General features: G+C 38.9%; 1 protein-coding gene across 1 annotated transcript; it reads right to left on the bottom strand.

Moving 5' to 3' along the window:
- Window positions 1-890: 890 nt before the first annotated feature.
- LOC124368379 lies at window positions 891-6,219 on the bottom strand. The gene is made up of 2 exons (XM_046825666.1): window positions 6,188-6,219; window positions 891-1,689 (listed from the first exon to the last, which is right to left on the bottom strand). The coding sequence occupies exons 1-2, from the start codon at window positions 6,217-6,219 to the stop codon at window positions 891-893; spliced, it is 831 nt and encodes a 276-aa protein (XP_046681622.1).
- Window positions 6,220-21,352: the final 15,133 nt, after the last annotated feature.

Below are 21,352 nucleotides of genomic sequence, written 5' to 3'. Positions count from 1 at the left end.
TTTCTTTGATGGAGGTCGCAACTCAACTGAAACACGAGATTGAAACAAATTCGTCCGCCCAGTGGGTGGATGGACGTTTGCTGTGTGAGGTAGTAAGTGCCCCGTGGATGTCTAAGGCATGAAATCCGTCCAGTGGGTGGATGGACGTTTGCTGTGTGAGGTAGTAAGTGCCCCGTGGATGTCTAAGGCATGAAATCCGTCCAGTGGGTGGATGGACGTTTGCTGTGTGAGGTAGTAAGTGCCCCGTGGATGTCTAAGGCATGAAATCCGTCCAGTGGGTGGATGGACGTTTGCTGTGTGAGGTAGTAAGTGCCCCGTGGATGTCTAAGGCATGAACTCCGTCCAGTGGGTGGATGGACGTTTGCTGTGTGAGGTAGTAAGTGCCCCGTGGATGTCTAAGGCATGAAATCCGTCCAGTGGGTGGATGGACGTTTGCTGTGTGAGGTAGTAAGTGCCCCGTGGATGTCTAAGGCATGAAATCCGCCCAGTGGGTGGATGGACGTTTGCTGTGTGAGGTAGTAAGTGCCCCGTGGATGTCTAAGGCATGAAATCCGTCCAGTGGGTGGATGGACGTTTGCTGTGTGAGGTAGTAAGTGCCCCGTGGATGTCTAAGGCATGAAATCCGTCCAGTGGGTGGATGGACGTTTGCTGTGTGAGGTAGTAAGTGCCCCGTGGATGTCTAAGGCATGAAATCCGTCCAGTGGGTGGATGGACGTTTGCTGTGTGAGGTAGTAAGTGCCCCGTGGATGTCTAAGGCATGAAATCCGTCCAGTGGGTGGATGGACGTTTGCTGTGTGAGGTAGTAAGTGCCCCGTGGATGTCTAAGGCATGAAATCCGTCCAGTGGGTGGATGGACGTTCTGTGTGAGGTAGTAAGTGCCCCGTGGATGTCTAAGGCATGAAATCCGTCCAGTGGGTGGATGGACGTTCTGTGTGTGAGGTAGTAAGTGCCCCGTGGATGTCTAAGGCATGAAATCCGTCCAGTGGGTGGATGGACGTTCTGTGTGAGGTAGTAAGTGCCCCGTGGATGTCTAAGGCATGAAATCCGTCCAGTGGGTGGATGGACGTTCTGTGTGAGGTAGTAAGTGCCCCGTGGATGTCTAAGGCATGAAATCCGTCCAGTGGGTGGATGGACGTTCTGTGTGAGGTAGTAAGTGCCCCGTGGATGTCTAAGGCATGAAATCCGTCGAGTGGGTGGATGGACGTTCTGTGTGAGGTAGTAAGTGCCCCGTGGATGTCTAAGGCATGAAATCCGTCCAGTGGGTGGATGGACGTTCTGTGTGAGGTAGTAAGTGCCCCGTGGATGTCTAAGGCATGAAATCCGTCCAGTGGGTGGATGGACGTTCTGTGTGAGGTAGTAAGTGCCCCGTGGATGTCTAAGGCATGAAATCCGTCCAGTGGGTGGATGGACGTTCTGTGTGAGGTAGTAAGTGTCCCGTGGATGTCTAAGGCATGAAATCCGTCGAGTGGGTGGATGGACGTTCTGTGTGAGGTAGTAAGTGCCCCGTGGATGTCTAAGGCATGAAATCCGTCCAGTGGGTGGATGGACGTTCTGTGTGAGGTAGTAAGTGCCCCGTGGATGTCTAAGGCATGAAATCCGTCCAGTGGGTGGATGGACGTTCTGTGTGAGGTAGTAAGTGTCCCGTGGATGTCTAAGGCATGAAATCCGTCCAGTGGGTGGATGGACGTTCTGTGTGAGGCTGCCTTAGTGTCATGACTAAGCAATACTCTGTGACTATTCCAGTGTTTTATACGTGGTTCGGTATCATTTGTCTGGCTGTGTGTTTTCTGTCTACATTATGTACACTAATAACGTTAGGATATATTACAAGAAACAAAAATCTGGGTATGATTGGGGAAGTACCCCCTAGGTTACCCGCAGTCGATAATGTCGTGTTGTAACCCAAAATATACTACTAAAGCTATACAATTAAATGACATTTAGTTCAAGTAATGTAATCCTATATTAAATTTTCATAGTTTCTATTCAATTGTTATACATACATCAAATAAAAACATCTATTATCGAAATAAGCTGGCCTTTAAGGTCCCACTTTGCATACATTGGGTTCCAATGCGAGCAGCAGAATTAAACATTTCTCGAAACGTGACAGGGTAAAAGAAACTAAGAGCCTAAGCCACAATAAAGATACAGCGTTGCATTTCTTATCGATTAAGTAACCAGCTCACCTATTTACAACTTATCAGTTGGATAGTACAAAGGAGATTATCGAGGCGTAAAAATAACACATGTAGAGCGTGCAATAAGTCGGGTACAAAATTCAGAGATAAAGTTTTATAACTGGAATTTGCCATATCAGGAAATCTTGACGTTATTCCGATAAACACTCGAAGTCTACGATCTCCGATACTGAGGCTAATTACAGTCCTAACTCTCAGTCGATGTTTTCTTACATTGACGTCACTCTGAGATTACGCGCGATAATTGTAACTTAGCGCGAAGGAGATTCTGACCGTCGTGTGTCTGCACGATATCCTCTCGGTAGTGAAGTCCTAGGAACTTGAAACTTGGCACAAATGTGCCTATTGGTCCGAGGAGGAACCCTACTGATCTTGGGTCTAAATTTAAAAGGGTAGTCCGTCCGTCCGTGCGATTACTCATCCGTTACTTTCTGCTGCGCCTTTCGATCCTTGTAACGTAACCGTTTATTTTATATTATTGTATTTCAAATCAAGCAATCTTACTAACCAGAATGCTTTTAGACAAGTAAGGGAACTTAACTTACATAATACTGCAAAAAACAATTGTTCTACAAAATACACAATTAAAATTGCCGTAGTTATTGTTAGGTTAAGCTTCAAAGCGCATCAATTAATAAATCCTTCATATCATTGGCTTTACATACGGTACTTTCTTTTTTAAACTAAAAGAACGTCTTTAAATCTTCTTTAATACGGCATTACAAACTTGGTTGGTTTGGTAGAAAGGTATGAAAACTAACATACTACAATCTTAATGCAATAAAAATGTTAATTTTAAAGAGACCTCATTTATAAAAATAATAGTATGAGATTTGAACTAAAACAGTTCATTAAAAAATGTACGGTTGGTTTTCAACTTTCTCTTGTAGAGCATTTAAACTCGTAGGCGTACACGCATAGCGCGATTTACTAGCAAATATAAATTGAACAACTTATACTCGGAAAAAATATCAAGGTCGTAGAGAGAATTTATAAACACTATTTCATCAGAATATAAAATAGCTATTTTCAACATGCTGATGCCTATTATAAGTCGGGGTACATATGAAATTCTGTAAATCCAGTAAAACTGGTAATGAAAAGCTGTCATTGACTGTAATTTTTATTATGTAAATGAAAACATTCAAACTTAAGTTACCACTATGGTACTATCCGGAGGCCTCTATTACATAAAAAGCTATATTATTTTTTTTACAAAGAACACGCTTTATTTTACTTACTATGAAAATTACACGTCATTATGACGATCGGTTCTTGTTGTCTACCTCTCACTCTGTCCCTATCTACTACTGCTTATTACGCTATATAAGCAGGTAAATATGTACGTACGCATTATAAATATTAAAAGTACCGAGCGCCCACGTGAGTTCGAATTTCGGTACTATGTCGAGGGATGCTTTTCACTTTTCACTTTTCAGTGCGGGGTGGTGCCTAAAGCGATACTGAGGGCATTTCCGATCTCGGTTCACTTGGCAGATCGTCCAACGTGATCTGACGTCGGAAAGGTTGGACGATCTGAGAAACCCCTTCGGCGTCACCCCGCACTTCTGGCGAAGAAAGAGAAACATCCCTCGATATAGTACCGAAATTCAAGCTCAGATCATGCGAGCGCTCATAAGGTTAACTTTACCCTTGGTACTACTAGTAACATAGCGTAGCCTAATGACAAGTAGTAGCTAGGGACAGAGTGGACTCCTTGCCGCCGACATCGCTTCCTTTTGGGGCGTAGGAAACGAGAACTGAGAGTCATAATGACTTGTAATTCTCACAGTACGTAAAATAAAGTCTGATCTTTTTATTAATGTATTTTGTAATTCCTGAAAAGAAAAGCTCTTTAAGAAATATTTGCCTCCTGATAATACCAAATAACCCTCTAGTCTCTGCAATGTAGAAGGTATACTAGATTACATCTTCGTGTTTTATTGCTGTAAAGTAGGTAAACATGTTTGATGTATTGAACAAGATATTTATTTATTATTACTAGTAAATTTAAACTTACTTAAGTGAAAGAAAATAGATATATTTCTTTCTCTTTGGATGTTCTCAATAGTGAACGAGGAGCACCCGCCCCTGAGTTGCTGTTTATTTCAATCACGAATTTGAAACTCTTCTTAATCATTTATACATACAGTGATGTAAATGCATGATTGTACCCGTAACCCACGACCAGGCATGTGTGATATTGTAGCGATAGCTCTCACTACGGCATGCTTTGCTAGTTAGACATCAGAACAGTTCCGGATGCCTCGGAAGAGTTGAACTTATCAAATAACCAACATTAAATACATGATTGTACCCGTAACCCACGACCAGGCATGTGTGATATTGTAGCGATAGCTCTCACTACGGCATGCTTTGCTAGTTAGACATCAGAACAGTTCCGGATGCCTCGGAAGAGTTGAACTTATCAAATAACCAACATTAAATACATGATTGTACCCGTAATCCCACGACCAGGCATGTGTGTGATATTGTAGCGATAGCTCTCACTACGGCATGCTTTGCTAGTTAGACATCAGAACAGTTCCGGATGCCTCGGAAGAGTTGAACTTATCAAATAACCAACATTAAATACATGATTGTACCCGTAATCCACGACCAGGCATGTGTGATATTGTAGCGATAGCTCTCACTACGGCATGCTTTGCTAGTTAGACATCAGAACAGTTCCGGATGCCTCGGAAGAGTTGAACTTATCAAATAACCCAACATTAAATACATGATTGTACCCGTAAACCACGACCAGGCATGTGTGATATTGTAGCGATAGCTCTCACTACGGCATGCTTTGCTAGTTAGACATCAGAACAGTTCCGGATGCCTTGGAAGAGTTGAACTTATCAAATAACCAACATTAAATACATGATTGTACCCGTAATCCACGACCAGGCATGTGTGATATTGTAGCGATAGCTCTCACTACGGCATGCTTTGCTAGTTAGACATCAGAACAGTTCCGGATGCCTTGGAAGAGTTGAACTTATCAAATAACCAACATAATAAATTGTATTTATATCTAAAACACTTGGAGCCCACGCCCTTAGTTTTCCTGAGATTACCATGGATAAAAGGAAAATTTTATGGAATGGATAAAGCATACGTAATAGCGGTATGTATGATATTACTGAAAGCCCACTCCAAGCATTTCTCTAGCTTATGTACTACATAAGTCATCCACTCAACTATTGAGTTTTTATGTAATATTATGAATTGTCTCTTTTCTCAAAATGGATAAATTCTTGGGAACTGAACGTTGTTTAATATCAACCCCCCCCCCCCCTCCTCAATCATGTGACCCATAAAATTAGAGCCAACTAGCCAACAAAAGATTAATGCAATTCCCTAAAGAAACATTTAAATTGTCTCTACAAAACTTATGATCGTATACAGTTTATAATTTTTTATTTGGATCTAAATAACGACTAACGTATTTCAGCGCAATAACTATTACAGTTTAAATCGAACCAATTTGAAAATCGATCCCACCACCAAATTATTATACCGTCAAATTTCATATTTAAATATTAACAAATTATCCTTTCTAAAGTTAATGTTTTTAACAATTCCAGAATATAACATTTTCAATCACTCACAATTTTTGGGGAGACAAGTTTCAAAATTTTGTGAACTTGCCCATTCAATTCCCTCCATTTTGAGAATAGACCAAACTATGTAGAATATACCAAACTATGTAGAATATACCAAACTATGTAGAATATACCAAACTATGTAGAATATACCAAACTATGTAGAATATACCAAACTATGTAGAATATACCAAACTATGTAGAATATACCAAACCAACATTACACGTCGTGTCATAAAGGTATTGATAAGGTTTTGTTTTATATTTTTATGGATGTAACAATTAATATACAGATAGAAAGTGTTTTGTTTCCTCAAAGACGGCGAATGACACTTGTCCAACGACCGGTCGTGGACGATCAGTCATTTCAATACTGACAGTCTGTCCGAGTCACAATCAGTATCAATCATGGCACCGTGGGTATCGTGAGATTGACGATTGTTGGTTATAACAATGTGCCGAGTTATTACTTATCACTCAACACGACAGTGTGGAAGTGCTCTAGATTTTATTGTATTGTTGGTTATAACAATGCGCCGAGTTATTACTTATCACTCAACACGACAGTGTGGAAGTGCTCTAGATTTTATTGTATTGTTGGTTATAACAATGCGCCGAGTTATTACTTATCACTCAACACGACAGTGTGGAAGTGCTCTAGATTTTATTGTATTGTTGGTTATAACAATGCGCCGAGTTATTACTTATCACTCAACACGACAGTGTGGAAGTGCTCTAGATTTTATTGTATTGTTGGTTATAACAATGCGCCGAGTTATTACTTATCACTCAACACGACAGTGTGGAAGTGCTCTAGATTTTATTGTATTGTTGGTGCGTTCAGACAAGACTTTAAAACAAGCTTGTGAGATCTTAAAACCACATAATTCCAGGGGAGGTCTCCTCTATTGCTTGGGAGGTATTCCTAACTCCTAGACCTCAAGTGTGTCAGCTTCTCGGAAAAAATATTCAATAAGCCTTCAAAAGTTTCTGTTATATAATTAAAAGATCTATATATATTTCTACATTGAGACATTGATTGATTCAGGGTAATCTACAGCAGCTGAAGTTGAACTTTCAAAAAAACGTTTAATTAAAACATAGAAATCGTTTCAATCAATTTCCTCTGCCCCTATTCTTCATGTATCAAGACGCCGCAGTCCTTGAAGGTAGGTCCTAGATACACTAATGCTGGGTGCTAGTCCATGACTGTAACTATTAACCAGCATTTATAAGTACACAAACGGTCAGCGCAATCTATTTTTTGCCACTTACACTAATGCTGGGTGCTAGTCCATGACTATAACTATTAACCAGCATTTATAAGTACACAAACGGTACAGCGCAATCTATTTTTTGCCACTTAGACTAATGCTGGGTGCTAGTCCATGACTGGCTGTGGTTCTATTTTTTGCCACTTAGACTAATGCTGGGTGCTAGTCCATGACTATACTATTAACCAGCATTTATAAGTACACAAACAGCGCAATTTACTTAGACTAATGCTACCATGACTATAACTATTAACCAGCATTTATGTACAGGTCAGCGCAATCTATTTTTTGCCACTTACTAATGCTGGTGCTAGTCCATGACTATAACTATTAACCAGCATTTATAAGTACACAAACGGTACAGCGCAATCTATTTTTTTGCCACTTAGACTATAATGCTGGGTGCTAGTCCATGACTATAACTATTAACCAGCATTTATAAGTACACAAACGGTACAGCGCAATCTATTTTTTGCCACTTAGACTAATGCTGGGTGCTAGTCCATGACTATAACTATTAACCAGCATTTATAAGTACACAAACGGTACAGCGCAATCTATTTTTTGCCACTTAGACTAATGCTGGGTGCTAGTCCATGACTATAACTATTAACCAGCATTTATAAGTACACAAACGGTACAGCGCAATCTATTTTTTGCCACTTAGACTAATGCTGGGTGCTAGTCCATGACTATAACTATTAACCAGCATTTATAAGTACACAAACGGTACAGCGCAATCTATTTTTTTGCCACTTAGACTAATGCTGGGTGCTAGTCCATGACTATAACTATTAACCAGCATTTATAAGTACACAAACGGTACAGCGCAATCTATTTTTTTTGCCACTTAGACTAATGCTGGGTGCTAGTCCATGACTATAACTATTAACCAGCATTTATAAGTACACAAACGGTACAGCGCAATCTATTTTTTGCCACTTAGACTAATGCTGGGTGCTAGTCCATGACTATAACTATTAACCAGCATTTATAAGTACACAAACGGTACAGCGCAATCTATTTTTTGCCACTTAGACTAATGCTGGGTGCTAGTCCATGACTATAACTATTAACCAGCATTTATAAGTACACAAACGGTACAGCGCAATCTATTTTTTGCCACTTAGACTAATGCTGGGTGCTAGTCCATGACTATAACTATTAACCAGCATTTATAAGTACACAAACGGTACAGCGCAATCTATTTTTTTGCCACTTAGACTAATGCTGGGTGCTAGTCCATGACTATAACTATTAACCAGCATTTATAAGTACACAAACGGTACAGCGCAATCTATTTTTTGCCACTTAGACTAATGCTGGGTGCTAGTCCATGACTATAACTATTAACCAGCATTTATAAGTACACAAACGGTACAGCGCAATCTATTTTTTGCCACTTAGATATATGTTGGCAAACATGTGCCTTAAACTTGTTATCCCATACTGTAAATAGACAACCTTTTATTCCTCAATAACAATTTTTTAAGATCTTTGGTCCCGCCTGGCTACAACAAACAATAGACAATATCGATGATTCAAGGTTATACTGAGTCATCCACTGATTAGCTCCGATGCGACTCATGCGTGATTACGTTTGCTCTCAGTACACAAAAGCTGACAAGTCACTTCTCCTCACTCAACACTCTCTACGCTTACTTGTTCAGTAGTTTGTTATATTTGGCTACAGCAAACAATAGACACTATCGATGATTCAAGGTTATACTGAGTCATTCACTGATTAACTCCGATGCGACTCATGCGTGATTACGTTTGCTCTCAGTACACAAAAGCTGACAAGTCACTTCTCCTCACTCAACAATCTACGCTTACTTGTTCAGTAGTTTGTTATATTTGGCTACAGCAAACAATAGACATTATCGATGATTCGTACTGTAGTTTGTCCCATTTCCACCAACAATAAACAATATCTATGATTCAAGGTTAAAACAAACAAATATATTAATTACCAAGAAAATTGTGGGTAGCCTCTTGAATGTAAAGCTAAACAACATATAAGTTGGATCTTTTATGTTAAAAAGTACCACCAAGTTTAAACACAAAACATCAGTCATCATTCAATAACTCAATGCAATCTGACAGAGGCAACCACGTATATTGTGTACCTGTTTGTTTTTTGTTACACTTTCCGAAGACGCCGCGTTTGTCATTATTGGTACACTTGACCTGACAAAAGTCCCCAAAATACTGCCGTCAAAGACGTAGCCAGCGAAGGGGTCCAAGGAGTCCGGCCCTCCCCAATTTTAAATGTTTTCAATTCCTTTTTTAGTAAACGGTTATTATTGTTTAAATAATTCAGTATTACTGACATGCACTGCTGAAAGAAACGGGTCAAGAACTTTTTAAGTAACAAACTGGGGCCTTACTCTCTGTCCATTATGGGAAAATATCAGTTGTCTGGTTCAGTCCCCCAAATTTTTCCTGACTACGTTCTTACCTGCCACCCTTTTAAATGATCTATTTTCAGCATACAAAGACAAAAGCTAATAGCCTGGTAGACGAGGGAAAATGTGTATAAGCATTTAACATGGATAAGCATTCTTGAAATCGACAGAGGATTTTTTTCCCAAGAACGAGACCGATTGTCAGTTGTGCTATTTTTGGGGAAGGGAGGTTCAAAAGGGATAAAAATATGAAAATAATTCATCTGAGATTATATTTTCCTTAGCTTGATACACATAAACAATACACCTTCGTACATAAACAATAGTTATATCATCCTCAGACACCAAGTTCTTGTTTTCATTTCGAATTTTAAACCCTTTTAATACCCTCTCATTTTGAGATCTATCAAATCTAACGCGGCTGTCGATCAGTTTCTCTGTTAGGGAAATTTCTCTATCGATTCCAAAACCCAGGTTGTGTGCTCAGATATTGCAAATTGGTTCCTAAATAATTACTTTAAGTAAATTTGACACAACTTTGAGATAATCCAAAGAAAATGCCTAACAAAGTAAGTATATAATTAATGTGCTTTATTGAATTCAGAATTAACAAGGAAACTAACAAAGATTTCAATTTGATTAGGTTTTCTACTTTGAACAGGACCCAATATTCTCATGACATTTTTATAAAGCCAAACTTGAAATGTTAGTAAGGATAAAGTTACAGCTGAATACTGTCAACAAAATACTACCATTGAAAATCTAAATAAATGCGGTAAAATTGTAGTTTTCACCCTATCTCCAAAATTGGTGATAATACAAGGGCAGATGTTGACCCTAACCACTTTAGCTCTTCTAGTTCCGTAAACATATGGCGATAAGATTATAGAAACAACCCAATATTATATATTAACAGCTATCGGTGTTTGTGTTGCACTCATCGTATCACCTGTAAATTGGGCTCATGTAATTTCCCTTTGTTTATCAGTTTATCGTTTTTCGCTACAAGGTTTGGTCCTCAGGGGGGATAGTCATGAGCTCTTTCAGTGAAATGGCGCTTTAGTTAGCGATTTCCTTTCGACGAAACAAAAAAAAAAACAATCGGTAACATGTGTTGTATGCTTTATTTAAACGTGTATATTTTACGTTAGGAATTTGTAGTCATTGATAACTTATGCAATTCAAATATTTTACTACCGTATACAATATACGTTACATGGCAAAAGTCTTGCATACAAACTTTGCACTCAGTCACTCGCCAGACGGTACGGCCCCATTCCGTAGGTAAGATGTGGGTAAATGAGACCATAATGTGCTGTCATTGGTACCTACCTGACTCGGGCAGTATTTGGCTAAAGACCTGAAAACATAAATGCCTGAGGCTACTTTGGTGCAAACTGAGTCGACGTGAACATCCCAAATCAACCCTTGATCAAGGTATATTCTAATGAATTTTGTGTATTTATTTTCTTCTAGAATTGAGTCTTCTAACATTATGGCAAGCCCAAACCCACAATCTCCACTTCGGAAAGAGAATTAAAAAATATGATTTCGAGACGTTTGTTGTGAGATTGAGGCTTTGGAAGTGTTGTACACAGTTGTTCAGGCCGACAAAAGCTGTTGTTTCAAAACTTCCTTTAATTTTCCATTGACAATAGTCGTGTTATCAGCACAATGCACGAGTCTCCCGTGTAGTAGTGATGACTCTATATCATTGACACAGACCAGGACAAACTTGGACTGAGGATGGAGGCCTGAGTAACGCCATTCTCCATTTTATACATCATCATCATCATCATCATCGTCAGACGTTTCCGTTCTCACGGGTCGTCGTACACAGCCTCCTCCACTTTAGTCTATCGTTCCAGGTCTCCTCTTCATCCACCTGTATTTTCTGTAGTCCCCTTCTCTCTACTTTCATTACTTTACATTTTTTGTATGTTCATCTCTAAACCATATTTCTTCGCCACTTTTGCCCATTTGTTTAACTCTCGTTCTAACTCTTCTTCCCTATTTTCCCATATCATTATGTCATCCGCATATGCTATTGTCTTAAGTTCTTCTGCTCCTCTGTTTCCTTGTACTTCTAGAATAATTTCATCCATTATAATATTGAAAAGGAAAGGTGACAATATGCTTCCCTGCCTTACTCCTCTCTCTGTTTTAAAAGTATCTGTATATTTTTCTTCAATTCTTACCCTGTTTTTACATATGCCGTACAGGTTCTTTATTCTTTCTACTATTCCCTCACGCAATCCTCTCTTTCTCATACTCTCCCATATCCTTTCTCTCAGTACCTTATCATATGCCTTCTGTAGGTCTATAAACGCTACCATTGTATCTTTTTCCGTATTCCCACCTCTTTTCTAACACTTGTCTCATCACAAAAATAGCATCCACCGTTGACCTACCTTTCCTAAAACCACATTGCTCCTCTCTTCCTGTTTCTTCCAGTACTGGTCTGGAATATATGTATATGTATTTTATACATATACATATATATATACACACACACATTATATATGTTATATACACCACACATTATATACACCATTTTTATTGGTGTTGAAAGTTGATTTGAGATTTGAACCATTTTTGTTCTGTGGAACTGGCAAATAGAGACAGGCCAATAGTTATTGATTGAACATAAATTTTGTAATATAGAAGTTAAGTTAGCCATTTTCAGGAGTGAGGGAAAAACTCCTGTCTGGAAAAAGAAGTTTACTAATTGTGCTTTGGAGTTGTGCCTAAAACATGGTAGTGTACTCGATTGTGCACCGGATTAGGCAATGAGAATACCTCTCCATCTAGACTACACCGGATACCTGCTGGCTAACCAGACTGAGGTCCTTTGTGGCCTAGGTGTCTGTGATGAGACAATGAGAACGCCTCTCCATCTAGACTACACTGGATAGCTGCTGCTGGCTAACCAGACTGAGCTCCTTTGTAGCCTAGGTGTCTGTGATGAGACAATGAGAACGCCTCTCCATCTAGACTACACCGGATAGCTGCTGGCTAACCAGACTGAGCTCCTTTGTGGCCTAGGTGTCTGTGATGAGACAATGAGAACGCCTCTCCATCTAGACTACACTGGATAGCTGCTGGGTAACCAGACTGAGCTCCTTTGTAGCCTAGGTGTCTGTGATGAGACAATGAGAACGCCTCTCCATCTAGACTACACTGGATAGCTGCTGGGTAACCAGACTGAGCTCCTTTGTAGCCTAGGTGTCTGTGATGAGACAATGAGAACGCCTCTCCATCTAGACTACACTGGATAGCTGCTGGGTAACCAGACTGAGCTCCTTTGTAGCCTAGGTGTCTGTGATGAGACAATGAGAACGCCTCTCCATCTAGACTACATCGGATAGCTGCTGGGTAACCAGACTGAGCTCCTTTGTAGCCTAGGTGTCTGTGATGAGACAATGAGAACGCCTCTCCATCTAGACTACACTGGATAGCTGCTGGGTAACCAGACTGAGCTCCTTTGTAGCCTAGGTGTCTGTGATGAGACAATGAGAACGCCTCTCCATCTAGACTACACTGGATAGCTGCTGGGTAACCAGACTGAGCTCCTTTGTAGCCTAGGTGTCTGTGATGAGACAATGAGAACGCCTCTCCATCTAGACTACACTGGATAGCTGCTGGGTAACCAGACTGAGCTCCTTTGTAGCCTAGGTGTCTGTGATGAGACAATGAGAACGCCTCTCCATCTAGACAACACTGGATAGCTGCTGGGTAACCAGACTGAGCTCCTTTGTAGCCTAGGTGTCTGTGATGAGACAATGAGAACGCCTCTCCATCTAGACTACACTGGATAGCTGCTGGGTAACCAGACTGAGCTCCTTTGTAGCCTAGGTGTCTGTGATGAGACAATGAGAACGCCTCTCCATCTAGACTACACTGGATAGCTGCTGGGTAACCAGACTGAGCTCCTTTGTAGCCTAGGTGTCTGTGATGAGACAATGAGAACGCCTCTCCATCTAGACTACACTGGATAGCTGCTGGGTAACCAGACTGAGCTCCTTTGTAGCCTAGGTGTCTGTGATGAGACAATGAGAACGCCTCTCCATCTAGACTACACTGGATAGCTGCTGGGTAACCAGACTGAGCTCCTTTGTAGCCTAGGTGTCTGTGATGAGACAATGAGAACGCCTCTCCATCTAGACTACACTGGATAGCTGCTGGGTAACCAGACTGAGCTCCTTTGTAGCCTAGGTGTCTGTGATGAGACAATGAGAACGCCTCTCCATCTAGACTACACTGGATAGCTGCTGGGTAACCAGACTGAGCTCCTTTGTAGCCTAGGTGTCTGTGATGAGACAATGAGAACGCCTCTCCATCTAGACTACACTGGATAGCTGCTGGGTAACCAGACTGAGCTCCTTTGTAGCCTAGGTGTCTGTGATGAGACAATGAGAACGCCTCTCCATCTAGACTACACTGGATAGCTGCTGGGTAACCAGACTGAGCTCCTTTGTAGCCTAGGTGTCTGTGATGAGACAATGAGAACGCCTCTCCATCTAGACTACACTGGATAGCTGCTGGGTAACCAGACTGAGCTCCTTTGTAGCCTAGGTGTCTGTGATGTCGAAACGATGCAAGGAGTTAGTTTTGAAGTCTTCGTCACCGACATTTATAAATCTCATCAGACAGACTCCAGATTCCAGGAATCAATTTGTGCCAATGCCAGATTACTGCTGTAAGCCGAAGGTGAGATGGAACTTTAACTCAATATTTGTAATTTGAAATGTTCGGAAGGATTATTATTCCTTGTCGTCAGATCTTTGTAGACATGGTGGTGGCTTCGTAATAAAGTTAAAATATAACACAACACTGCCACATATAAATAAGACATCGGCAGGGATACAGATACTTTGAATTCTTACAATATTTCAATCTTATTGTAAAGAGTATTCCTTACGCTATTTAGGAGTTTCAAGAACAAGTTCCTGTGCTGGTTATGAGAATCCTGGGTAAGAACACTTAATATTATTATATTATTATATTTAGTAGCCAGTCTACATTACCTATTTATTCTCTTCTCCAGTACCAGGAAACATCTGTCAACAAAGTTGTGTTTATTTTACATGTGTAAATCAGTTGTAAAAGATACGACCACTTACAATTAGATACTCTGGTAAAACATAATTTTTAAAAATTCCGATATGCCATGTGAAATGACGGAAGTTAAGTGGAATCAGATTTGCTTAACTCGGTTACGGTATAGCCTTCATCTGATCGAAGTAATACGTAGTTATTGGGATTTAATACGACTAAAATTTTGTTCTTACACGATAGGTAATGTTCTGATGCCTCCTCACTCATCTACACTTAGCCGACTATCCAATAGGTCATCATATCGGTGAGAGTAAATTAGCAATCTCTCGGTGATTACCAGGTATGCAGCCATATCAGCTGAACTTGCCTATCTCACCTGTCGAGATAAAACGTGACCTAGCGCACGCGGTGTTCCTCTACCGAACTCATGATCCTCACAGGCTACTAAAAAGTTCAGTATCGTGGCCAGAATTCGCCAGATGACAAAAAAATTCGTCACTGGTTTAAGCACGTTCGGACACAGGAAGATGTTGAAAGGACATTCATCTAGTCGCCCAGAAACAGGTGATTACAATAAAAAATAGATTGTTCGACGAAGTTGTCATTTAGACATACCAAAATCAACAGCTCATGATTTTATTCATAAAACATTAACACTTCATGCCTACAAAATTCAGTGAACACATCGGACCCGCCGACCAATAGAAGCGTACGGACTTCGCCAGTTTTATGCTCAGTGAGATTGATGAGCAAGATCACTAACAATCAATTTCAATTGCGTACCACAGAACACACTGCATAGCCTATACGGTACATACTCATTCAACTTTGGTTATCTGGAATAGTTTTCTTAAGTAACGTCCGTTACATATCTTCGCGTTCTTTTTCGGAGATCTGCACAATGACTACACAATATAAGTGGGAATTTACTTTCCTACAGTACCGAGAATTAAACATGCATTTCCTGGTTAGATGATGCTGTGTTGTCATGGACTCAATCAGGTGATGCAAGGGTCACAGGAAGACTTGAGCCAGTAGACACAGACAGGCTAACAATACAATGCATATACTATAATAGTAGGATTTCCTTTCCTACAGTACCGAGAACTAAAAATAAATGTACTGTTTGGATGATGCTGTGTGTTATGTCATGGACTCAATCAGCTGATGCAAGGGTCACAGGAAGACTTCATCCCATAGACACAGACAGACCCAACAATACAATGCATATATATAATAGTAGGATTTCCTTTCCTACAGTACCGAGAACTAAAAATAAATGTCCTGTTTGGATGATGCTGTGTGTTATGTCATGGACTCAATCAGCTGATGCAAGTGTCACAAAAAGAATTCATCCCATAGACACAGACAGACCAACAATACAATGCATATACTATAATAGTAGGATTTCCTTTCCTACAGTACCGAGAACTAAAAATAAATGTCCTGTTTGGATGATGCTGTGTGTTATGTCATAGACTCAATCAGGTGATGCAAGGACCACAGGAAGACTTGAGCCAATAGACACAGGCGGGCCAACAATACAATGCATATACTATAATAGTAGGGTTTCCTTTCCTACAGTACCGAGAACTAAAAATACATTTCCTGTTTGGACGATGCTGTATGTTATGTCATAGACTCAATCAGGTGATGCAAGGGTCACAGGAAGACTTGAGCCAGTAGACACAGGCGGGCCAACAATACAATGCATATACTATAATAGTAGGGTTTCCTTTCCTACAGTACCGAGAACTAAAAATACATTTCCTGTTTGGACGATGCTGTATGTTATGTCATAGACTCAATCAGGTGATGAAAGGGTCACAGGAAGATTGAGCCAGAGACACAGGCGGGCCAACAATACAATGCATATACTATAATAGTAGGGTTTCCTTTCCTACAGTACCGAGAACTAAAAATACATTTCCTGTTTGGACGATGCTGTGTGTTATGTCATAGACTCAATCAGGTGATGCAAGGGTCACAGGAAGACTTGAGCCAGTAGACACAGGCGGGCCAACAATACAATGCATATACTATAATAGTAGGGTTTCCTTTCCTACAGTACCGAGAACTAAAAATACATTTCCTGTTTGGACGATGCTGTGTGTTATGTCATAGACTCAATCAGGTGATGCAAGGGTCACAGGAAGACTTGAGCCAGTAGACACAGGCGGGCCAACAATACAATGCATATACTATAATAGTAGGGTTTCCTTTCCTACAGTACCGAGAACTAAAAATACATTTCCTGTTTGGATGATGCTGTATGTTATGTCATAGACTCAATCAGGTGATGCAAGAGTCACAGGAAGACTTGAGCCAGTAGACACAGGTGGGCCAACAATACAATGCATATACTATAATAGTAGGGTTTTCCTTTCCTACAGTACCGAGAACTAAAAATACATTTCCTGTTTGGACGATGCTGTATGTTATGTCATAGACTCAATCAGGTGATGCAAGGGTCACAGGAAGAATTGAGCCAGTAGACACAGGCGGGCCAACAATACAATGCATATACTATAATAGTAGGGTTTCCTTTCCTACAGTACCGAGAACTAAAAATACATTTCCTGTTTGGACGATGCTGTATGTTATGTCATAGACTCAATCAGGTGATGCAAGGGTCACAGGAAGAATTGAGCCAGTAGACACAGGCCGGCCAACAATACAATGCATATACTATAATAGTAGGGTTTCCTTTCCTACAGTACCGAGAACTAAAAATACATTTCCTGTTTGGACGATGCTGTATGTTATGTCATAGACTCAATCAGGTGATGCAAGGGTCACAGGAAGAATTGAGCCAGTAGACACAGGCGGGCCAACAATACAATGCATATACTATAATAGTAGGGTTTCCTTTCCTACAGTACCGAGAACTAAAAATACATTTCCTGTTTGGATGATGCTGTGTGTTATGTCATAGACTCAATCAGGTGATGCAAGGGTCACAGGAAGACTTGAGGCGGGCAACAGTCTGTTGACTCCTGTTGATTGACACCAGTTATTGTGAGTATTGTCGTTGTGCACTGGCGATGTACTTTAGGTTACACAAAATTCTGAGCCTACTGCATTCTCCTACTAGGAACATGCTCTGAGTTCTTGGTATTATCGAAAGAAAATAATCTCTTATTCTTTGTTTAAAGTTGTTTTTTTTGATGATGGATAGTTTGAAATCATTAATTATATGACTTCGGACATGTATTTTAGCGCTGTTTTACATTTGAAGGTGAATCTTTCAAACAAACTGATTAATAAAATTCCAAATTCACATTTACTAACTTTTTAATTATATTGACGACAAAGAATGTTACATATGAAAACCTGTATTTACAAAACGTGTCTTATCCCAAAAAATCAGATATTGAGTTATATATATTACTGAATTCGTCTGCTACAGCCGGATCTTAATATGTTGGCTGTTTGTTCCAAAAAAATTCTTATCAAATAATATTTCATGTTGAAATATTAAAAGTTTTCCATAACGTGTCTTATCCTCTTACAGTTTGTTCCAAAACACGTCTTATCCATTATGTTCCAAACAAAGTCTTATCCTAAGTAGCCATATTGGAAATTAATATTTAATTTTTCAAAATGAGTCTTATCCATTCAGATCAAATACGCATGGGTGCAAAAATGGCTTTTAAATCATGCCCTACAACACGTAACTGAAATGGAATTTTATTTTCCAGTGGTAGGACATTCATTTCTACCACCGGACAGAGTATTTGCCCGCATTGAAAAATCAATAAGAAAAAGTAGTAAAATTATTCTTCCTGATGACTATATCAGAATATTCGAGGAAAATGGAGCAGTCATTCAGTTGGGGAGTGAAGGATGTCCCAACTTTGATTAGAAACAATCTGTTACTGAGATTCAGAAAAAGCCAGCTAATTGGCATTTTCAATTCAATCCAAGTAAAAGGATTAAGCTTAAACTCAACAGAGTTAAAAACATTGTTTACGTTCGTGGAGAGGTGAATTACAGAACAAACCTAAATGTCTTCCGTTCTGTTTTGAAATCTGGCAAGTCCTACGAAGCCCTAGATCCTGCGATCATTCAGCCTGGGAGAACTATTCACCAAGCTAAATTGACAGACGTAAAAAAGTTATTGACTGCACATTTTGGAAATGGATGGGAGCGACTAGAGAATTTATCTTTTTATACCAAACTAGCTAAAGTAGGAAGAGATGCTGAAGAAGATGATGAAAATATCTGTGCAGACACTCAACTGGAAGACCCATTGCAACTCACATGTATTTAAAAATATGTGTTCTTAGTTTTATAATCTTTTTACAAAACTAAGTAATTAAGTTAATTTAAATTTCATGAAATGTAGGTTTGATGTGTTTTGTTCTGTTTAATATGTTTTCCAGGTTAAAATTTAACTTACTTACTTCTTTATAAAATAGTATTTAAAAAGTATTATTGGAAAATATCTTTAAATTAAAAAAACTTTTGATGTACCTATATTTCTCAATTTAAAAATGTCTTTATTTAATAAAGAAATGTAAAGAAATCTTTGTGTTTTTCCAAAACATGTCTTATCCCAAGCGTTATGTTCCAAAACTTACCTTATCCATAGTCAATTCGTAAACGGGTCTTATCCAAATTTTACATAAATAATACAAATGAACTAATGAATCTAGTTAAAAAGTATTCCTTAATAGTAAATCTATAATTCTTAATAATTAAAATGGTATAATACAGTATATAAGTAAACTATTAAAACATAGTGTAACAGTTTTTTGCATTTCCCCAACATTTGTGAAAAGTGGACAAGGAACGTTTTGGAAATACAGGACTCATATGAAACATAGTGGTTTTTGCTATTCATAAAATGTCTAACATTTCAAAGTATTACGTTTGTGTTAATAATCTCATCCTTTCACACAATACTTAAATAAGCACAACTTTACTGTTAGTATAGTATGTTGAATGTATAGTAAGTAATAGTAGTTTTGCCTTAAACTAGTATCACCTTGACCTACGTAGGTACCAACATGTGGAGAAGAGTGAACTTGAAGCCTACACAGCATTAAGAAAGCTATCGAGACGCTCCTTCAATAACTCAAACGCTTGGGTGACGGTGTGTTGCCTACTACCGTTATAACCAGGCGCTTCTAGCCAACACTAAACACTCGATTTCACCGAGTTCTGTTAATACAAATTAAATCTATTTTAATTATTAGGGAGCGGTTGAAGCTCTGTTAGAATCTTATCTGCAGTTAATCGTACTATTAATATATGTAAGTAGTTACAAGTTTAATGTTGTTTTTGTACAAAGTCCTTGTTACGAGGACGACAGACAGGTTAGCAATACAATGAATATAGTACTAGGGATTTCCTGTCCGATAATACCAAGAACTGAGAATGTATTTCCTGGTAGCACGATGATGTGTGTGTTATGTCATGGTCACAAGAAGGCTTACGCCTGTATACACAGACAGGCCAACCTGCTGTCTATTGGCTCCTGCTGTTATTGTGAGCATTGACGAGTGACGTTGCACTGTTGCTGAGCGGACTACGGTTGTGTCACGTAGTGCTGAGATGTTTACAACATAATTGTACCAATCTCCTGTATTAGCATGTTACCATTATAAGTACAACTTGGAGATTGGTCTACAACTTCAGACCTACCGGCTACCAGTGTAATACACGTACCGTATATTATTTAACATGATTTAATTTATTACGGTATCTACTCAATGATAAAAACAATTACTATTTGTTTACCCGTACTATTACATTTCACTGGAAACATCGTTATTACTTTTTTTAAATATCTAACAATAAACGTGTGCTAAATTAATATTAAAACACGCGTGAAGAAACAGTATATTGAGTTTTCCATTTAAAGAAATAATGACTAGAATGCGAATTTCGGGCAACGAGAAGGCTACCATTGCTGTTGCCATTGACATGAAGGGAGTAGGTGCGTGTTTTAAAAATAAAACTGTAGTTCTTTTAACAATAAAGCAACATTGCAATACGAGTATATTGATGTTTAGTTTTTGGTGCATGTTACCAAAACATAAGCAGAACGCTTAAGAACTGATAATTTTCTTTCTCTTGGAAAGTGGAACCTAAAGAAAGGGTAAGTATATGAACTGTCAATAAGTTGAAAACACGACAGTAAATAATTTCACTCATTATATTATTTGAATTTTGTGTAAACACCTATTTTGTGTTTTCTTATGCCTAAACTCAATTCATATAAATAGAACAAATTCATCAAAAGTAGGACTATTTTAACTCAAACAAAATGCATGAAGCAATATTAAATCGGCTGCAACTAAGTTTTTATAAGAACCAATATACTTGGTAGGCTTACTGTGGATATGAACCATGGCCCAGCTCAAGCCCCCTCCAAAATTTTAGAAGCCAAATATTAAAATTCAACCCAGTAGATGGCTACTTGCATAAACATACAACTCTCACTGTCGCGATCGCTCCCTTGATGTAGTGAATACAACACTTTCCCACATGTTGGTGTCTCACTATTTTTTAAACAGAATACAAGATCACTTATATCCACTTGGTAAGGTTAATTGACCTTTGTAAATACATTCTTGACATTCTTACTGTGTTAAGTTCTCAATTGTATTACAAACTTCCAAAGCATATGAAATGAAATCATCTCCTATTTCTTAATATTCATAAAAATCTTCTAATTCTAATACTTTCTATTGTTTACATTTCACACAATACATGAGAAGATTTGTAAAAGAAAACTGTAAATTTATATGTTTAGTCTTGTTCACAATTGTAATTGCAAAATTTACTTCTGATAT

The sequence above is a fragment of the Homalodisca vitripennis genome, chromosome 8, assembly GCF_021130785.1.
Source record: "Homalodisca vitripennis isolate AUS2020 chromosome 8, UT_GWSS_2.1, whole genome shotgun sequence".
In the NCBI taxonomy this organism is placed as follows: Eukaryota; Metazoa; Arthropoda; class Insecta; order Hemiptera; family Cicadellidae; genus Homalodisca; species Homalodisca vitripennis.
The sequence above is the reverse complement of the archived record's forward strand: the minus strand, read 5'-3'. Positions and strand labels throughout refer to the sequence as shown.